The sequence below is a fragment of the Erigeron canadensis genome, chromosome 3 (assembly GCF_010389155.1).
Source record: "Erigeron canadensis isolate Cc75 chromosome 3, C_canadensis_v1, whole genome shotgun sequence".
Lineage (NCBI taxonomy): Eukaryota > Viridiplantae > Streptophyta > Magnoliopsida > Asterales > Asteraceae > Erigeron > Erigeron canadensis.
This window is the reverse complement of record NC_057763.1, coordinates 40,108,852-40,131,102: the sequence shown is the minus strand read 5'-3', so window position 1 is coordinate 40,131,102 and position 22,251 is coordinate 40,108,852. Positions and strand designations below refer to the sequence as shown.

Here is a 22,251-nt window from a genome sequence, read left to right as displayed (position 1 = left end):
TATCACTACCATTCATTGAAATATTATGATGACTATCATCAAGTATTAATAAAAGTATGTTGGTCGCAATATGTTTTAAATATATTAACTGTTTTGTTGGTGGCAACTGGCAAGGACTGAAGGACCAACAGCGATAAAGTTTGCAATGGCATCCATTACCGTTTCAAAAGAATAGCATGATGCAGCATTCGCTACCATCCAATTCAATTTTCTATACTTTTCAAAGTGTTGGTTGTTTTTACACTTAAAATGTTTGACCATTTACTTGAATGAGTGGTTGGTTATCTAACATAATTTGGTTCACTCGGATAATACAACGTGAAGTCTTGAGCAAGAAAGCAAGAACGAATGAACAGAAAATATCTTTACAAGTACGGTTCTGTGACTACTAGTACTACCAGATACACGTCAAAATCATCAGTGCTCACTAGATTATTTTAAGAAAACTATTTTAATCATCAGGTAGCAATATGCTTGAAGTTGTAAAATAAATATAGAGTTGGTAACAAGGAAATCAACCACTACTGGCGCTGAAAGTCTGCAATTGCATCCATTTCTTGCTGCAAAAGAAGGCATCGATGAAGTAGTCTAAACTCTCTCCTTGTATCATATCGCTGATGGAATGATGAGTGAAGCCAATCCTGTGATCCGTCACTCGCCCTTGTGGAAAGTTGTAGGTACGTATACGTTCAGATCTATCTCCACTACCAATCTGTTTTTAAGGGAACGGACAAAATGTAGTTGATAAAGAAACAATTTTAATATTATACAACATCTAATCATGCTTAACTATACCTGATCTGATCTTAGCTTAGATCTACTGTTGTGAACTCTACATCTCTCCATCTCATACAGTCTCGCGCACAATACATTTAGCGCTTTAGCTTTGTTCTATCATCAAACCAAGAGAAACAAAAATGATTTCCAAGGGTATATAGCAGCAGTAAGCTTATTAAAAACAAGATACCTACCATATGTTGTGAGCGTTCATCTTGTATGGCAACTGTGAGGCCAGATGGTATATGGGTGATTCGAACAGCACTATTAGTAGAATTTGCATGCTGACCACCAGATCCCCCAGACCTATATGTGTCAATTCTCAAGTCCTCGTTCCTCAGTTGAACATCTACCTGCAAAACACCACTTCAGTAATCTCCAGAAATATGGATCATCAATCATACACGCCTTGTAAAATATTTTCCAAATTAATTAGATAACAGAATTAAAACTATTTTAGCAACTCATCACCTCATCTGCCTGGGGAAGGATAGCAACAGACACGGCACTTGTATGAACACGTCCAGACTTTTCATTAATGGGAACTCGCTGCAAAATTAAAACCAATTACTATATAATGTGCCTCATACTAGTAGTCGGTCACTTTCAGAATGAAGTAGAACCTGCACTCTATGCACTCCACTCTCGAATTTCAGTTTTCCATAGACATCCGCCCCGGATATTGCAGCACTTGCTTCCTGCCAACAAAACAAGATACACTCATTATGCATTTAAATTACTCAAATTTTATGTTTATGTCAATATAACCTAATCCGATAAGATGTAACCGACCTTAAATCCTTTCATATTTGAGTCTGTGACATCTACCACCTCAAACCTCCATCCTTTTTTCTGAGAGTATCTTTCATACCTGGTATGATTTAAACATCAGGGATCAGAAATTTAGAGAACATTTTAATATCTTGATAAAACAAATATCCAGAAATTACATTTTGAAGATGTCCATTGCAAACAGAGAAGCCTCTTCTCCACCAGTCCCTGATGCAACATAAAAACAACTTGATTCCATAAGCAATGCAAGATTTAGCATTATGCAAGATTTGGCATTATGTACCAAGAGCTATTAGTCCAAAGGAGTCACTAAGGGTTCTAGCCATAAATCAATTTTTACCGTAAAAGTCAACATTTCCACAATTCATATCATCATAATTTTTCAAGCACAAAATCTTGTTCCACATCCGGGACGACCTATAAAAAGGGTAAACAACTAAAAGGATAAGTCAAATCTTAGTGAATACTATTGCATACGCTTATACACACGAAGGAGGGCAAAAACACAACGGACTATCACATGTAGCCAATGACATCATCAAACCATCACTTGCATACTCACCTTTGCGCTAACCAAACATACATGGATCCATATACGCTAAACAATAATCTCAGGAGGTTCTTAGGCCTCATCTCAATTCAACTATGGGATTCTTAGGTCCCGACATCATATTAGGCCCTAACGCCAAATCGATTACCACACACGAAATCCACCATCATATGGTAATTGACCCAACGTACATATAATCGTATGCAAGAGTACTCACATCCTTTACGACAACCAAATCCATGATTACCACATAACCATCATATTGCTTTCCACCTAGCAATAATTCACAATTTACACATATAAGGTCATCAAGCTCAATTACTTCATACACAATGCTAACAAGCCATACTTTACCATCTTTACTAGCATCTCAATGCCCAATCCAACTTTTACATAATTCACATTTTCATCATTCTCTAAAGTTGGCTTATTTCAAGATCTCATTTTACTTTTACAACATCATGGCCATAACTCATTTTAGTACAAAAATCATCATTTCATTATCTCTTCAATATGACCATACGACATTTTACTCAAAAATCATTCTTTCCATCTTTTCATAACTAATTCTATATGGTCATACACTCATACTACATTACTACTCAAAATCTTCATTTTCTTACTTTGGCCATAAAAATCACTAAAAACACTTTATCAAAATATTCATGCAACCACATATCAATATGCTTCATTAAAAACAAGAATTTAGAAAAACATTACAACAGAGCCATCTCACTTAAAAATCCCCAATTTATCAATTATCATCAACCCTAGCTTGATTTTAAGTAAATAACCCATTTTAAGAAAAACCCCCAATTCTTATCAATTCAAGAACCCTAAATTGTAAATAATTTAATTTATCCATTTCATCAAAACCCCAAATTAAGTGAATGCATGAACCCTAATTATAATTAACAAGATGAAACAAGAATCATACCTAGGAAAGATACCAACAATGATAAAGATAAATAATCACCAACTTTTCTTCCTTTCCCTTTTTCCTTGTAAAATGTCGACCCATATATACATATACAACTCAACGTCTCAACCCACCAATTTAATTGTTAGAAAATTTGGAGATTATTGTTATTATTATCCCATGAATGATTTATCTATTGGAAGAAAATGAGAAATCACACACATAAAGAAGGTTTGAGAAGTAGAATTGGAGGAAGTGAAAGAAGTAGGTAAGGGATGCTTGAAGTGGAAACATGATTCACTAACAAAATCCTCCACATGCCACACTTTTATCAAAAACAAATGGATATTATACCTGCTATCCAACTAAATTAGCATATGGATTAATAAGAATGTACGCCGATGACGATATAGACATATACAACCCATGAGTCTATTTATATATTCATGCAACAAGAAAGTACCGCCATATTCAACCATCGTTTTATATGCATGTGTTGAACCAATGAGTGAGTTGTTTAAGGTTTTCCCTCATATCTTTTGGTCATTTTTAATGTAAATATGAGTTGGATTAGTGAACTTTTGATGCATAATGAAATGAAATATTCTTGTAGGTTCACAGAGCATGCAAGCAGGGGTAAGCGCCTTAAATCAACTTGAAGCCACGAGAATTAAAGAGATCAAGAACGAAGACTAGCAAGTGGAACATGAAGAATTAAAGGCCAATGTGAAGCATATGATGTTGTCTTTTTATTTTGGGTATAAATTCTTCATCCAAACTCCCTTTCTGACGAGTGAGGTGGACATGGAACTGCGAGAGAAATATCTACAACTTTGTGTTAAAGCTGAAGACGAATGCCACTCAAACTTATCACCATCACCGTTCCGTTGGAACAAAAGGTTTACGAGCGAAAGAGCGGCGCTTGTATCCTCCCAGGAACGTCGCTCATAAAGGTTGATCAACACAGGCCTTTATATAAACCATAAATACTTGGCCTATAACTCATTACAACAGCACATTATCACTTCTAGGTCGATTTTAGAGCTTCTTTGAGGTTTTTCAAGCAGATCTGAAAGGCTTCTAACATTAGCCAAAGAATTGAAGGCAATGTGAAGCATACGATGTTGTCTTTGTATTTTGGGAATAACTTCTTCATCTGAATTTCGTTTATGAGGAGTGAGTTGGACATGGAACCGCGAGAGAAATATCTTTAACTTTCGTGTTAAAGCTGAAGACAAATCCCGCTCAAATTTATCACCAACACCATTCCTTTGGAACAGAAGGTTTACGAGCGAACGAGCGGCACTTGTATCCTCTCACGAGCACCGCTCGTAAAGGTCGATCAACACGGGCGTTTATATAAACCATAAATACTTGGTCCATAACTCATCCTAGCCACACATTATCACTTCTAGGTTGATTTTAGAGCTTCTTTGTGTTTTTCAAACGGATTTGAAAAAGTTCTACCATCTTTATGATTCAATAGCATCTGGTTGATCCTATCTTATATTTTTTACTTTATTTATATACATTGAACATGAATTATCTTTATATTTCTTGTTTGGATTTGAAGTACATAAGTATATAAACACTTATGCTTGTTTGAATTATCTTTATATTTCTTGAATGATTGGAAAATTATTAAAACTTTTCTTACATATCACGAACCACCCCTTACGAATATTTCTTCGAAAAATAATTAAAGAGTGCTCCTTTTACACTACTGGGATCTATAACTCATGCCCATCAATTCTAAGCCCATGTATACTATTGATGGTAACATGATGCTTCATGATACGATGGAAAAATGCTGTGTTTTCATCCCCTTCCACCGTCTACTTGATTCTAGCATTTTGTTGTAAGTTTTTTTCCCATTATTTCCTTAATTGCTGCCAACTTTATCTTTAAATCAAACCTGGGTTGTCCTTTCCTCGACATTTAGGTCTCTTATATCCTCGATAACATCCAATTGACCCAACATGTCTTCAATTATCAATCTGGTTTCTCCATCACTCTTGTTATTCACCTTTCTCCAATTCATGAGTTCCTTTTTCACATTTCTTATCCATTTCATAAGTCGTCGATCTTTATGAACATTTTTTAATGTTACTTCATCATCCACGTTTTCAATGGCATCGCTGAAGCTGAAGCCTTTGATATTAAGTCACAAATTGAACAACTTAAATGGACAGAACCATAGTCAACTTTTGCACAGACAATGGTCATCGGGTAGTGATCTGATGTATATTGAGGCACAATGAAAACCTTAACTTGAGGCCAATGTGTGATGAAGTTGTCAAATGTTAAGATACTATCAATTCTGCTTCTCTTTCTCCCACCGGGTGTCTGATGCAAGTAAACTTTCTTTCTTTGATCCATATTTCCTCCATTCTTATATCTTAAATGAATTGATTAACTTCATTAGAACTTAATTGGCGCACAAGCCTAAAGAATTCTGCATTTCACTTTCATTTTTAACTTCTTTAAAGTCACCAAAAGCATCACTCATAATCCATCTATTTATTCTTTGTGAGAGAGCAACCCCTCCCATAAAGTCCTTTTATCTCTGTAGAGCAGATACATTAACTAGGTTACACGACATATCTACCGACCCCTTGATCATACTTCAAACACATAAGAAAATTTCTCTTTTTCACCATAGATTTAAATTGGAAAAACGAGGGATCCTACATAGTAAAAGACTCAGACCTTTCAATTGAGTTTGTATACTCTTTTAGTGGCAATAAAAACTATAGTTTTAACATTAAAAGAGTTTTGCAAACTCCGCAAGCTTGACGCCAATATTAGTGTTTTGGACTTTATCATTTTGCGTTATCAGAGATTGGGGTAATGGTTGGTTTGTGGTGTTTCGGGACAATAGGGGTGGATTGGGGGGTGGGGTGAGTTAGGGGAGGGCGATTATCATTGGGATTAGTAGATTTAAAATTATTCTCACATGCATTTTTAGTGATAATTCAACTTTATAAAAAGTTAAATGACAAATTTACTCATTTGACAAAATGGAGAAAATAAAAAACAAAAGGGGGGTAATAGAGTAATTTTAAGGGACAAGAGAGAAAATAAGGCCATTCATAACCGTTCATTCTTTTCACATACACTTTTTCCGTCATATCAACATCACCTTCTTATCTCTTTCACCTTCTATTTTTCTCCTTAACCATTTATCTACCATGTGGTTCCTACCTTTATTTAAATTCACATGAGATGACAAAGTATATGGGAATTTTTGGTCAACTTCCTGACAATTCATGGCCCTACAAATGAGTCGGTAATTAAATTCACCGGTATATTATCACTCGGCCTCTTCACCTATATGTAATAACAGGCCGCCATTATCACCTAGCAACTTAACCGACCTTTTCCAATTAGTCTAAGACCATTCGTAACCGTTCATCTTTTCACCTACACTTTTTCGTGCCACATTAGCATCACCTTCTCATTTTTTTCCCCTACTATTTTTCCTCTTAACAATTCATCTATCATTGGGTGCCCACTTTTATTTATTTAAAAACACAAGGCTTTTTATTTTAAAATAATATATTTTATTTAAAGTAAATAAATATACAATAACATAAATACCGTTATACTAATCTAAACAAGACATTAACAAAAAGAATAAATTAAAAAGAAAAATAATACGTTTTCAATACACTAGCTAATCAACCCGGGTTTAACCCGGGCCACTTAATTAAAAATTAAAAACAAAAAAATATATTGAATTATGTATGTAATTTGTTGTCAATACATTATAATTTGATATTGAGATAATAACATACTTGTAAACCTGTAGAGATAAACATTAATATATAAAACCGGTTAGGGTGATGAAAAGATTAAAAAAAATATATCATAAATCAATGGTAGATATGAATACAAAAATAAATAGTTAGAATATAGTCGATCGTTTTTCGTATTAATTAAAAAAAGTAAGGTTAAAAAATGAAAAGAAAAAAAAATGACATGGGGGCAAATATAAAAATAGTTTTTGAAAGAAAAGAAAATTTATTATGACATCATATATTTAAAATGATATAGGAGGAGGAGGAGGAAGGGGAGGAGGAGGTTGCTATAGGGTTATGAATTAAAAGCACTTAAAATATTTCAATTGGGATTTGTCAACCTATATCTAACAAGTAACATCTTTAGTAAGTCGTTTTATACTAGGAATTTCAATTGCACTTGAAACATTTCAATTGGGATTTGTCTGTTTACTAAGTTTTTAATTTTACCTTTTATTTTCTCTGAAGGGTTGTTTAAACTGAAATTTCTGGCATTGTCGTCCCAACTCCCACGTTCGGGCATTTTTATCATTAAGGTGTAGGGATGAGCATAAGTCCCAAAATCCCAATTCTTTCTATTATATATCCCCGTACCATATATGATATCATTTTGAATCAATATAATCCGTCTTCCATTTATGCGCCAATTTTATTCCACAAGATGAGATTTATGCAGTTGGAAATGAATCTAATAATCCAACATTTCTTGCAATAATGTCTCTGGTATACAAGAAGATTAAATTTCACATAAAGATGTAGCCAAGTCAATGAAACAAAAGAAATCAAGCATGAAGTCAACTTAACAAATTAATATTTAAGTATGTAGTTTGTGGTTTTTTTTATGTTTAGTTATATGGTAAAGTTATGTTCACATGGATCTCTAATCGACACTATTGTAATTTATCTTCCTATTTATGATGTTATTAGCTTACACAATTATATTTCTAATTCCTTATGTGTATAATTGCTCAAAGAATAAAGTTTGAAAATTTGCTTACGACTGCAAGCACATCGCGCGAGTCTAAGCACTAGTAAGGATATATATTGCAACCAAAGATTTCGCAATGACTAAAGTAGTATATCTATGAAAATCATTGTCTCCAAAAACAGCAGGGCAATTTGCAACAACAAGGTACGAAAACAAGTCCACTTTCTGTTCCACAAACAATAACTTAAAGTTATCAGACATTTATATAGCGCTCAAGTTATAATAAAAGGATACGCAATTATTTGTTGGGATAAGTATTCTGGAATGTAACAAACTTTGGACGAATGTCTATAATAGGAAATAACTAAAGTCGTGTGTATTGTATGTAAACAACTCGAAATTATGTTTATTGTATGTTAGAAAATGTATCCGACCAATCAAAATCTAACAAGTGGCAACTATATATGGTTGTCACGTATGTTTCCTTACATACAGTAAACATAATTTCGAGTTGTTTACATACAATACACACGGCTTTAATTATTTCCAATTATAGACATTCATTCAAAGTTTGTTACATTACAGGATACTCATCCCTTATTTATTCACAAATTCATTCTTATATCTAATTTATTGATGGTACATGTTATCAATCTATAACACATTAATGATGTTGTCCCCATTTTTGCCGTTTATAATGGTTCCATGTAATTTGATTTAAATGTGACATCGGATGGAAAAGTGTAGAGGTTTTGTAGGCTAGGGTCTTAGTATAACATCTAGCAAGTTTCGGGTTTTTTTTAGACATTCTATTTTAATGAAGTAAATGTTTATTTTACAGTTAGCAAAACATTGGTTAGTTATTTCCAACTAAATACATTTATTACAAATATAAGATATGTCTTAATAGTTGATTTATTCATGAAAGATATATATGCATCATGTAAGAATATAATTAGATAGAACTAATAATTGTCATTTTGCTAGCCAATATTTACGACCATTTAGCCTTTGATACACACAAACTCCTTTAATTGTACATGAAAAACTTGATTATTAACAAATATAGAGAAGATGTCATGTTTGCTTTGGCTAAGCACCAATAGAAGGCCTCAAGACCATAACATTTTTCAACAAATTAAATCTAATATTATAACTCATGAAGTAAACTTTCCTAATATGTTTAAACTTAATTACCCTTTTTGTACAAATAAACTCCAACAAATTAAAAATGATAAAATACAAGTTGGTAGAAGTAAAAATACATAACCATATTTCTTTTCTTATCCTGTAAATGTTGTAGATAACAAAATGAAAGAAAGAAATAACGAGAAGCTAACTAAATGATTCATCAACTTGCAAGACTAATTTAATTAGTTATCTATCTATCTATGATGTCGACATGCATACACACACAAAAGAAAGTAAAATGCAAATTTTCAATCTGCTTTCTTTTCTCCCTTGCGTCAACAGCCGCAAACTAAGGACAACAAGTAGCTTATTGGATCACCTCCATCTTCAAGGACATCTAGGAGCTAGACACGTACCTCTCTTTTCTCTTCCTTGCTAGTCACGATTTTGGAACACCACTCTTCTTTGTGCTATAAATAGGAGCTTATAATCTTACTTCAAGATGTACCCAACAATATTTCTATCTCCCTCTTATGGAATAAACACTCTAGAAAAGTTTCAAGTAAGAATAAGTGCATGCATCAAAGTCTTGAATGAATATGATCTTCAAGCAATGTACCTTCAATTTTATTATGATCAACAAAACACTATCATTCCGTCGCTCCATTTTTCTTGCTTGCGGCTGGAAAATGATAAACAACAACATATATAGAGGCACGTGATCATGGGTGTGAGAGTAGTAATAAATTCATAAGCTTACTTCTAGTTGGTACGTATGATCATCTGCGTCACTAGTGGAATAACAGTAAGGATATTTCGAGTACATTTCGAGTCCGTTCAAGTTATTTATGAAACCCGTGTTCATCTACAAAGGTCTAGGCGTTCGTAGACATACCCAGTGCTCGAGAATCCATTAGACGTTATTACCAGGTTCAGGCGTTCGACATTATTGCAAGGTGAGTCTCATAGCCCATCATTTTAAATATTTTATAATTTGGGGTGAGAATACACTGCTCAATTTTATGGACACAAGTACTTTTAATAGTTTGTGTATGGCTATGTATACAATCACTCATGAAAGCCCCTTGTTAACTTGAGCCGTGAAACAAATGCGCGAATATTATGGATAGTACTATCGGGGTTGACACCCCTGTCCGGGCTAGTCATGCTAGCTAGGTTAAACGGACATATAATATTTGAAACTACAGTGTTGGAGTGAAACACAAACTAAAGGGGTAGCAATGGTTAAGGCATTGACATTCAAGGCATAACATTCGAAACTATTGGTCTTTTTATATCATGTGATATTATACAAAAAATGAAATCTTGTGATCCATGTGAACGTTTATGGTAAAAACCTACGAGCTCACCAACATTTTTGTTGACGTATTTTAGTGTGTATTCACAGGAAACTAAGGTAGATCAATGGAGATACTCTAAGAGTGACATATGCATTCACTAAAGAACGAAGATTTTGAAGCGCATTTTCATTAAACTAATCATGTTGTAAAATCTCTAGAATAAATTTTGTACACTTCATGTAAGATCTTGGTTTTATATCAATAATATTTCAAAACGTCTCATTTAGAGGTCGTTTGTTATAATTTGTGATTGTGATCTCAAGAAGTCACCCTCCGCTAGGGCCCACCTTGGGCATGGGTGTGACACTTAGGGATAACGAACTCTAACCCTCAACATGAATTTATGCAAATTCCCTATCCTTGATGATGTCAACATGCTAAGCTGTTTTTTTTTTTAACATTATGATGCCCACCCGGTGGCTGGATGTTCAGGACATTAATGTCCTTCCTTACAAAGGTCGCACCCAACTTGGCTAGATGACCGATTAATTGTCGACATTTTCCTGACATACAAAGAAGGGCAACTGAAGTATCCGCAGATGTACTTCTATGATACGCGGGATGAAACCAGAAATCGTATTTCTACTTTGGTAGGTACACAGGGCAATGATGACAGATAAGATGAGTCATTGGTTAAAAGCCTCATTGATTTGGTAAATATTTACTCGGAGAAAGAACAAACGGGCGGTAGTATAACACACATCTAGTTTTGAGATTGTAGTGCTGATAACAAATGATTTCGGTGACAACAATGAACCAAGAGATATTATCGTTAACGAAAAGAATGACGGCTTCAAAAGACTCATTGAATTGCAACCGGTTATCATGAGCACCTGCCATACCATGCCAATACCTTAGCAAACTTACAATATTGACTCCATTATGCTTCTTATTTACTATGTAGAGGTGATGATATTTTTAGGGTCTGGTGGTTTGGTGAAGAGTCAGAATGGGGAGGGTCGGCTTGGCTTGAAACACTTAAAAATTTCAATCTTCAATCCTATGTAATTACGATACTGATATGCTAACAACGCACTTTGCATTAATTTCGTCCTCTTTGACCTAATAATTTTTTGATTCAATATAAATAACCCAACGGGCCGAATGATTTGAACATTATAACATGATTTTTATATTGGATATACACTACAAGGAAAACTTATAGTGGCCTTTTTACTTGGAAATTTAAGATTGTTAGACTTTTTTTCTAATATGAGTTGCTATTCATTTTTTTATTTTGTTGTCTTACTTTGCTCATGAACTAGGATTATTATGTGGCAAGTGTAACATCAGTTGAAGAACCTTCATTCCAAATGTACCAAAGGTGGTTGGAAATACGCTACAATCTTCCAAAATTTCTCAAAGTTCAGCCTTTCCTATATAGAATAGGATGAGTAATTCTGGATTTTGAATTTTGGCGGCAATTGATAGTAAGGAAAAAATATCCCATTTAATTTGTCAAAAAATTTTATTTTTAATTTGAAATCAACTAACTGTTTTGATTTGTGATAATATATTTAGGTTAGAGAATGAAGGACCCCAAGCAATATTTTCAAGACCGAGTCCATTGAATTCAAAATTTAATAGGTCTTGCTTATGTTTAGGTTATTACTGTTAAATTTTCCAGAGATTTTTTAAAATTTGTGACGTATGTGTATATTTGGGCATTTGTGGTAATAGTGATAATTTTGATGATAATTTGATATGCAGAAAAAATAGATGCTCAATTTCCTCTAGAAACACCTCAAACAACCGATAGGTGAAGTGTGTCCGGCCTATGATTACATGATACTACAAACTACGAGTATTAACTTAACTTATCATCATATTTTGACTTTGAAAGTAGATTGGCAATCTAACATATCAACTTGATTCACTTCAGCAATATTTATTCTATAAGTCAAACATTAGCACTATGTTCCAGTAGTTAGAACTTTTAAGAAATTTTCTAGGGTTACCTAATGACTCATTACTATATTGCAGGGTGTCAGCAAGAGTGACTAACCTTGCCCAAATGGGTGCACCGGCCAGGTCAGGTAACGTGAGAAAACAGGTTGGGGCCGGTACAACTCTACATTTATGTGGTTATCTCGAATATAGTAGTGGTGTGTTTGATCACCGGTGTCAAACTAGGTGGGGGCTATGATGATCAAATGCTATAGAATAGTGAAAGATAAAGAGACTCTGCTAGCCTGCTACGTGAACATATATAACGATCCACTCTAAAAATCTTCTATGCGTACATTATCCATGAAAAGAACCATTTTATAATGGTTTGTGTTAAATTATATATAGCTCATGTATTCAAATTGGTCTTCTGCTCATGTCATAGTCTTATGCGTAAAGCCAAATTTGAATTTAATAGAACTTCTAAACAACTAAGGAGTTGTAGGGGACGAAAAAAGGCAAAACTATAAAATAAGCAATCCAATCATTTACAACACAAATAAGATTAACATTGCTATAGTGTTCTCATTTTTTACATACATTGTTATTTTATTGTACAATAATGAGCCAGTTTTTATGTTTTGGCTCATGTACGGGGCTCATGTCTACAAACTTCTTTTAGTGCTTGGTGCTTGTGTTTGTTCTTTCTAATTAGGATTCAAATTATATATAGTGTACTCACATGACTATAACATAGGAGATTTATGTATAAGTATGTCAAGTCTCTATCATGCCCTTGCGGAGTTTGACTTTTTCTTATTGGACCACAGTTGACTCAAGAAGATCAACCAATAAGGGTGAGGCGAATCAGGTTTGAAATGATGGTAGCCGTTTTGGTATGCGGAGTCTTCATAAGAAAAACTCCCACACTTCTTAGTGGTTATAACTTTTTTAGATTTGACATAACAATAAAAATACAATTATACAATCCAAGTCAATAATATATATTGTTACATTCTTTAGAAAAAAATTAAGGTTGTAAGCACATTATGATGTTTAAGTTTGTTGTTTGTAGCTTTTTAATGTTTAGTTATATTGTAATAAGATAAACACACTTATATTTATAACGTTATTAGCTAATGTTTAAGTTTGTTGTTTTTAATGTTTGGATATGATGCTTTGTAATCTATTTTTCTGTTTATGATGTTATTAGCTAACAAACTTATGTTGATAAATACTTATTATGTGTATAATTGATGAATCAATAACGTTTATAGAAATTGCTTATGACCGAACGCGCATCGCACGTTCAGTTGTTAGCGGACAAAATGACGAGTTAGCCCCTAACTTAAAGGACAAAATAGACGGCGTCCGTTAGCGGAGTGTAAATTGAAAAAATTGACCAACTTTCGGGTTTTTTTAAATAAATCACTTAAGGGCAATAACTGTGAATCTTGTCAAGTTGAGAGACCAAAAATGTAATTATATATATATATATATGGGAAAAGGCAATATAAGGTTGTCCGGCACCTAAGCTTAGGTGTAGAACCCCTCACATACTAATATTTTATTATTTATTAATTAATGAATAAATGCATGGGACCATGATTTTTATGGATTAAAAAAACAATATGTGACTGTTTCACGACTAAGCTTAGATACTCACCCCTATATGTGTGTGTGTGTGTGTGTGTATATATACTAGGTATTTTACCCGCACGATGTACGAATTGTTATAATTATTGTTCAAAAAGGTTGAAAAATAAAAGCTAAGATAGATATGATATTGTTTCTTTTTATATATATATATAACACATTGGACAAATCCTTTGTGGCAATTTTTTAGCATAGATTTGAATTTGAACTTTGAAGAATGTTTTAGAAGACTCGATTAATTATTGTTTTAATAGGTTATTTTTACCCGCGCGATGCGCGAGTTGTTTTAAATTATTGTTTAAGATAAAGTTGATGATACATGTATCTATATGTTAAAAATTATGAAAAAACATGTTACTTACAAATGCTTAACATATAGTTGAAAGATATAAAAGTTAAATACAAAATAACTATTTCCATCATCTATCATGCAAAAGAGTTCATTTCATAATGTATGAAGAACCTATTGAATATGTTTAAAACTTAGAGATAGATGAAACTAACTAATACATCGTGCAAGATTTTTTAAACAAATTAATGATATAAACAAAGTTGTTATAATAGTATGATGTTTATATATGTTGATTTTTTATGCAAATTTGTTTTTTATATTAGCAAAAGAAAAAAGTAATAGGAAATATCTTCATTAAAATAAAAAATTGTATTATACAACTTTGGGGTTTAAATGAGCCATAACTCTTTTAGCTAGATATTGACAAACTATATCTTTTTAAAAATCCTTACTATAATCACATTATTATCAAAAGTTAAAAAAAAAAAAAAACAAAAACGTACGTAACATGTAGTAATATATGTTATAGTTATTATATAATATTTTTATTTAATACTTAATTTATTTTGATATTAATAAATAAGATAAATATTGTAAAAAATTTATGGAGATGTCACATAAGATAAATCCTAAGTGACAATATTTGAAGCTAGCTTTAGGTTGGAAGAAGGCTTTATAAAGCTTGGATTCCTACTGTTTTAATAATTATATATATATATATATATATAGGGTGGCTTTTCAGTGAGAACAAGTTTAGAATAAAAACAGTTTCTAACCTTTGGATGAAAATAATTAAAGGTCATGATGATTAATGGCATATTTGAAATTATTTATTTAGTTAATGGCAAAAATGGGTTTTTCCATGTGTATTTAAGAATAAATGAGTAATTAAATAAAGTAATGAAAAATAGAAAAAGATGAAATGCATATAATCTTTTCACACGTTGATGGGAGTTAAAAAACGAAGCAGTTACCAAATAGTTTGTTTCATATAGTTGTGTGTTATGAATGTAATTTAGGGATTTGTTAACTAGTGCTCCTAGTGCATTAGTTAAGAAACATTTAATAAAGTATTTAACTAGTGCCCTTAATGCATTATGATTAATTATATGATTATTGTGTGTTATACTTTGCTATTAGGTCGTTGTTTTACAACATTGATTGTGGATGAATTTCGTATTATTCAGAAGTAAAGAAGTTAAATAAATGATTGGATGCATCTCTCTTATATAAAAGTGGATACATTTAGTTCCCTCGAATGTAAGAAACTTTGAACGAATGTCTATAGTAGAAAATAACTAAAGCTATGTATATTGTATGTAAACAACTTTGAAATAATGTTTATTGTATGTAAGAATTTTGTTTCAACCAATTAAAATCTGACAAGTGGCACCTGTATATGGTTGTCACGTATGTTTTCTTATATACAATAAACATTTTTTCAAGTTGCTTACATACAATACACATAACTTTAGTTTTTTTCTACTATAGACATTCGGTCAAAGATAGTTATATTTCAGGAAACTAATCCCTAAAAAAAATGGATGCATCTATGCTTAAAAAAAGTGGATGCAAATCTATATAACAAACAAGTGGATGAACTTGTATTTATTTTATGCAAAGTTTATCTATTCACTTGTTTCGGAACCTATAACTTATTATATTAACATTCATCGATATAGATAATCGAACGAAAAAATAATAATATTTAATAAACATCAAATAAAATAAAGTGCCCATCCAATAGTAAAAATTAAATAATCACGAATCTTTACATTTTCTTCTTCTACATAGACAGGATCTTGATTAAAAAAGATAAACAAAACCGTCCGTCGATTTCAAAAGCAATTAAATCGAAATTCTAAATTTGAAAATCTATATTCAATTTAAAGTTGAAAAGGCAGTTAATTTTATAAAACTAAAACTGCTTGATAAAAAATTATAAATAAATAGTATTTCGCAATAGTCTTAATTACCTTTTTTAATGTTTGATGATCTGGAATTCTCCTATTGGTTCTTATTTGTTTCTGTTTAAATTTGGTTCTCATTAGATGGCTCTCATATATTTATATATTTATAGGTGCAAATTATTTTAGGACCACTTATTTTAGGACATGTGTTTTTTTTAACTTACACACCACCATGATCATCTCCGACCACCACCATGATTTTCCGGTCACCGCGTCGCCGGAAAATCATGTGTAAGTTAACTTACACACTTACACAGTTAACTTACACATGATTTTCCGGTTGGCCTATCGCCGAAAAGTCTTGGTGTTTTTTACAAAAAAGTCTTGTATATCTTAGTAGATGATGATGGTGGTCTGTAAGTTACAAAAAACACATGTTATAATTGGTCATAAAATAAGAGGTGGTCCTAAAATAACCTACCCCTATATATATATAGTGACAATAAATGAGAACCAACTTAAAATGAAAACACTTAAAAACTACATTTTGATGCATTAAAAGTCCATAAAACTGACATAGTGCATAACTAATTATCATTATTTAAGTGTTTAACAACACATGGATCTGCCAAAATCGAAAAAAATCACATTTTTTGTTGGATGCATCATTTTGATAATATGCATCCAAGATGCATGCACAAAACAAAAAACGTGATTTTTTCGATTTTGAAGGATCAATGTGTTGTTAAACACTTAAATAATGATAATTAGTTATGCATTATGTTAGTTTTATGGACTTTTAATCCATCAAAATGATGTTTTCAAGTGTTCTCACCGTTATTATTTTAAAAGTGTAACACCCCGCCTTACCACAACACAATATTGTCCGCTTTGCCCGCAGGCTCACGACTTTGTTTCTGGTTGCTCGGACAAACTTCCCAGAAGGGTCACCCATATGGCATTACTGCCCCGAGCACGCTTAACTGTGAAGTTCTCCTCTCATCCACAGCCAATGCGTCCAAAACGCGTTGTGTTATGTAAGGCCATTGGTTTTTACTTATAGTCAGCATACATCTTAACATACAAGGGGGATCCTGGATATAAGTGACATCATTCACCTTACATAACACAACGCGTTTTGGGCGTATTGGCTGTGGATGAGAGGAGAACTCCACAGTTAAGCGTTACAAAAAGTGTTCTCACCGGAGTGTTACCCTATATATATATATAAAGTGAAAGGATCAAGTGAACATATATGGTAAGAACCGTGATAACCATTGAAAAATCATCTCTAAGGGCTCTGTACTTAGAATTAAGGGCTACGCCCGTACCGCAACAACCGTCACCATCTCTTGGATCGCCGCCCATCAAATTCATACCATTCTCATATGCGTCCGGTGACAACCCCTTTAGAACGGATGAGGGCAACGCTCGTACCGTATTTATACATTTTCTTAGCACGTAACCCATATGATTTTTTACAATTTTTTTTTTTTTTTTTTGAATGGGTTTTAGTTAAAAGAAAATAATAACAAAAAAAGTTTCAAAAAATGAAAACTAAAAATAAAAAAAATTAAAAAAAAACTACACAAAAAAGAAGAAAAAGAGAGGAAAACTAGTGGTTCTCTCTATATTTGTGGTTCTCACGTTAACCTACCATATATATATATATATATATATATACTAGGTCCTTTACCCGCACGATGTGCAGCTATTTAAAAATGTTGTTTTAGTTATATGAATATTTATAATAACTTTTAACAACTATACATTATTTAGGCATCTACATATAAATCTATATTATCATTAAATAGAAATTTTTACATTTATTGAAATAGATAAATTCAAAATATAACTCTTATTATTTATGAAAATCTTTGCATTTATATAAAAACATACATTATCAAATATTCATATTAACTATCACATATTATACTTCATGCAATACTAATGAACATAAAATGAAGTTAAAGTATAAATGTAATGTAAAATCATAACTATCTCTTATTTTTTTTGCAAAGTGATATGTGACTTATTAGAATTTTATCACACTCTTTCAAAGAAAATAGTTTCATGAAACTTACTTACTTAATCAAATAATAAAATTCGTAAAAGTTAAAAAACTTTAATTAGATATAGTAAGAAACCAAATTCAAATTATAATTATATTACAAAGAACAAACTTATGATTCAAATTACGTTGAATTCACCTGTAATTGATAATAGTTTTTATAAAACGTAAAATCACCACCACAAAAAGGATTAAAAAACTATATTACAATGTGATATATAATATTGGTTATATTGGATAGTAAAGTTAAAAAATAAATAATTTGAAAACCAAATATTTTTCAATTTTAAAAAGAGATTTTAAATTCATACGGTTTCTATTATGATATAGAATGTGATTTTTTGCTTTTATTTTTTTAAGATTTTGTTTATATATAGATTTTATTTTTATTTAATTTAATAGTTTTAGATAATATAATTTTATAGATTTATATATTGTAAAAAAATATAGAGATGCCACAATGATAAAGACCTATGTGGCAATTTTTAAAAATAGCTTTAAATTATAGAAAACTTTAAAATGTCAGGATAACTATTGTTTTAATATTTATATAGATATGAATATGAATATAAGGTTGTCTGACACCTTAGCTTAGGTTTGAAACTCCTCACATACTAATTTTTTAACATTTGTTGACTTTTATTTAAATCACATGGCCCCACGATTTTATGGATTAACAAAACAATATGTGAGTGCTCTCGCACCTCTTTATATTCACATCCCCGTGTATATGTCGGTATAGATTTAAGTGCAAAAACACATCCATATAGATTAATGTGTAAGGACTTGGTTAAGCTCACCATGAGGATGTTAAAATTCATTAAAAAAAATTCTATCACAATGTCAAGTGAGTCACATAATAAGTTAGTCATTCAATCATAAACATTAAGATATGTCGTCCCCCCCCCCCCCCCCCCCAAATGTGATGAATATCTAATGAGATATTACAACTAATTTATAATTTATTTCACCGCTTGTTATACGGGTACAAAGAAAGGACATGTAACTTGCTATATTTGTTTATTCGATGGTATAGATATGTGTAAGTTAGTCCATGATTTAATTAATATGTAAGGCACAAACTTTGAACGAATGTCTATAGTAGGAAATAACTAAAGTTGTGTGTATTGTATGTAAACAACTTTGAAATAATGTTTATTGTATGTAAGAATTTCGTTCCAACCAATTAAAATCTGACAAGTGGCACCTGTATATGGTTGCCACGTATGTAATTTTTACATATAATAAACATTTTTTCAAGTTGCTTACATACAATACACGTAACTTTAGTTTTTTCCTACTATAGACATTCGGTCAAAGATAGTTACATTCGAAGAAATTAATCCCGATAAATTATTAGTACATGTAGATCTCTGTTCTTGTAGACTGGTCAATCGATTTACATCTTTTATTTTAACATTAATTATTCATTATTTATATATATGGATAAATTATTAGTACTTGTAGACAAGGTTATAGACTGATTTTTCTAATCGGGGAGAAATCAGATAGAGTAATTTATATAAAAATAATAATTTATAGAATTATATATAAAACCTAACCAACTCTTCTCTTCGTAGAAGAGTTGGCCCGATCTTGCCAGAGACAGAATTGAATTTAAGTGGTTGAATTACTATTCTTGCTGGGGTATGTGAGTACCAATTCGGTACATGGGATCAGACGGTTCTTATCAATCTATCGCTTCTAGAATTATATATAAAACCTTCAAATTTAAACATATTTTTTAAAGACATTAGTATAATATTTCAAAGCTCAAACATAACCCCTAGCCTCCCAAGCTAATGATGAACCGACGCCCACTATAACCCCTAGCCTTCCAAGCTAACGTTGCCGATTTGATTCCTGCACTGGATCGGGCTTCTGCTCATTGCCCCGAGATTCTTCAATCCAGGCATGGAGTTAGACCAAGTGTAATTTTCACAGCAACAAGTCCCTTAGATTTAACACATAGTGTGTATATATATATACATGCACACTCACACACACACAGACGCATACATATATCTTTATGTATATGTATACAACACAAAGGGCGGCACACATATGCTGGACAACTCTTTTAATTGGCCAAGACGCCCCTTTGGGGTGCTGTTTGGGGGGGGGGGAGTTCTAGTGCAAACAATTCTGTAAGTGCAGAATTGACGAGTGTTGGAGAGGTGTGGAGTTGTTCATGTTATGGAGCGTATAGTGTGTTTTGTTTTCTAATACAGGTTTTTATTTCTGTTTCTCTCGTCTTTAAAACCGTCTTTCTTTTCTTTAATTTGTTTTGGTGATTTTTTTTAATGTATATGTCACAAGTAAAAATATCTACCTCAGACATGGCATAATTAGCAGATAGCCACATACACGCCAAAAATTTGCCCAAATAACGTATTTGTGTAATTACTTGGATCACTACGTGTGAAATAGGGCACTGGAAATGAAATCAACATCTAGATGGGATGATTTTACTGATTTCCTTTATCTTATATGAGTTCAATTATTTATAGTAAATGTAAATGGTTCATTGGATTCCAGATGGAGTACCAACAGATGGTTGTTAAGCATCGTCAGGCCAAGCTCACCAGAAAGAAAGCGGACTGGAAGCGGAAGCGTGAAGGTCAAATTCTTTATCTCATTTCTTCTCTTTACAAAATAAAAAGTGAGCAGTGTCTGTATACAGTAAATTAAGCAACTTCAGTTTGCTTTGATAGTTCGATGTATAGTCGTTTTTGTGACTGTATCTGTTACCCTCCATGAGTAAATTTGTCCAAGTTGCCACTTTGGTGTTTAGGTTAACCATTTTCTGACGTGTTTTCTGCTTTGTTTTGATCAAATGCAGATGCTGAAAGGCGAAAGAAAGAGGAAGCTGAGCATTTGGAAATAGTCAGAGAATTGGCTGAAAGAGAAAACAAGCTATACGAAAAACAGGAAAAAAGACACAGGCTATATGAGAAAATTAAGTTAAGAGGAACTCCCCCACCAAGGCTTACGCGAGTCCTGTGGATTCCAGCGGATGCGAATCCACTAGTTGCTGCAGCTGCTGGTCAACCTGGTGGGAATTGAAACTTAATAGACGACCCTGGATAGATAAAGATATACAAAGAGCTTATTTTAAACCTGAAATAGGGGTGAGCACGGTTCGGTTTTGGTCGATTTTTTTGCGAAAACCGAACTGAACCTTTCGGTTTTTGAAAATTAGAAAATATTGGATTCCGTTTTTGATCGATTCGGTTTTGGTTTTTTGGTTTTGAATCTTCACTAAATATTGGATGAATGAACTTTGCTGTTTATTTATATGAAGAGTTGGTCGAATGTACTTCTCTTAGTTTATAGTTTTAGTACTTTTAAACGGTAAATTAATAATTTGGTTGTAGCATTTAGCTAAACATGCTTGATTCTTGGGTTTATCTTTTAAAACTTCATATTGACATCTGACTTGTGTGTTGCTTGCTATGAAAGTAAGAGCAGAACAAATTGTAGTGTGGAATCATGGACATCACGTGCAAGTTTTTGTTTAAGCACATTATGGTTTATCCAATTATCCTAAATAACTATCTGTATTTTAAAATAACTTAATTATGTTAATCACTCCCCTAGCCAATAGCACATTTTGGTGTGTATTACTTTTGCATTCATTGATAATCCTTTGAAGCTTGTTTTCTTTTTTTTTTAATATTCGGTTGATAAATAACTTTCTGCAGATCTTAAAGGAGAATAAGGACAAAAAATATGCAGAGTTTAATGAAAGGTTTAAGCATAGTGAGTGGAATCACACAACGTCGTTTGTTCGATGCTTTTGAAAGTGTGTTTAATTTGGAAAATTTGCCAGACAGTTCATTGCCAGACAATTTGATGATTGTAGAGTGGGGACACAAACTTTTAACATTCATTGTTGAAGTGGCATTCCTACACAGGCTTGTAATAATCATTTGTGTATTTGGCTTCTAGGAACAAACATTCGCAGAGAAGAAACCACGTGCACGTTCATTAGGAGTAGTCATAAAAGTGAAACCTCAAGCAAAGAAACCGAGGACGGATCAGCAGGTCAACTCCGATGAATGTAAAGATATTATGACAGAACACCATTCTGCCTCTATTAGCACTACTAATACAGAAATACCTTCAGGGCCTATCCAAGATGCTGTCACTGGCGGGCTTGTTTCATATAGTGACG

At 32.4% G+C, this 22,251-nt stretch overlaps 1 protein-coding gene across 1 annotated transcript; it reads right to left on the bottom strand.

The window, feature by feature from the left end:
* Positions 1 to 467: 467 nt before the first annotated feature.
* On the bottom strand, positions 468 to 1,828 carry LOC122592131 (peptide chain release factor 1, mitochondrial-like). Its single transcript, XM_043764338.1, is given in 8 exon segments — positions 468 to 574; positions 577 to 712; positions 796 to 891; positions 972 to 1,130; positions 1,249 to 1,326; positions 1,401 to 1,475; positions 1,570 to 1,648; positions 1,728 to 1,828. Coding segments are annotated over 8 exon segments (777 nt in total). The 3' UTR covers positions 468 to 521.
* Between the last annotated feature and the right edge of the window lie 20,423 nt (positions 1,829 to 22,251).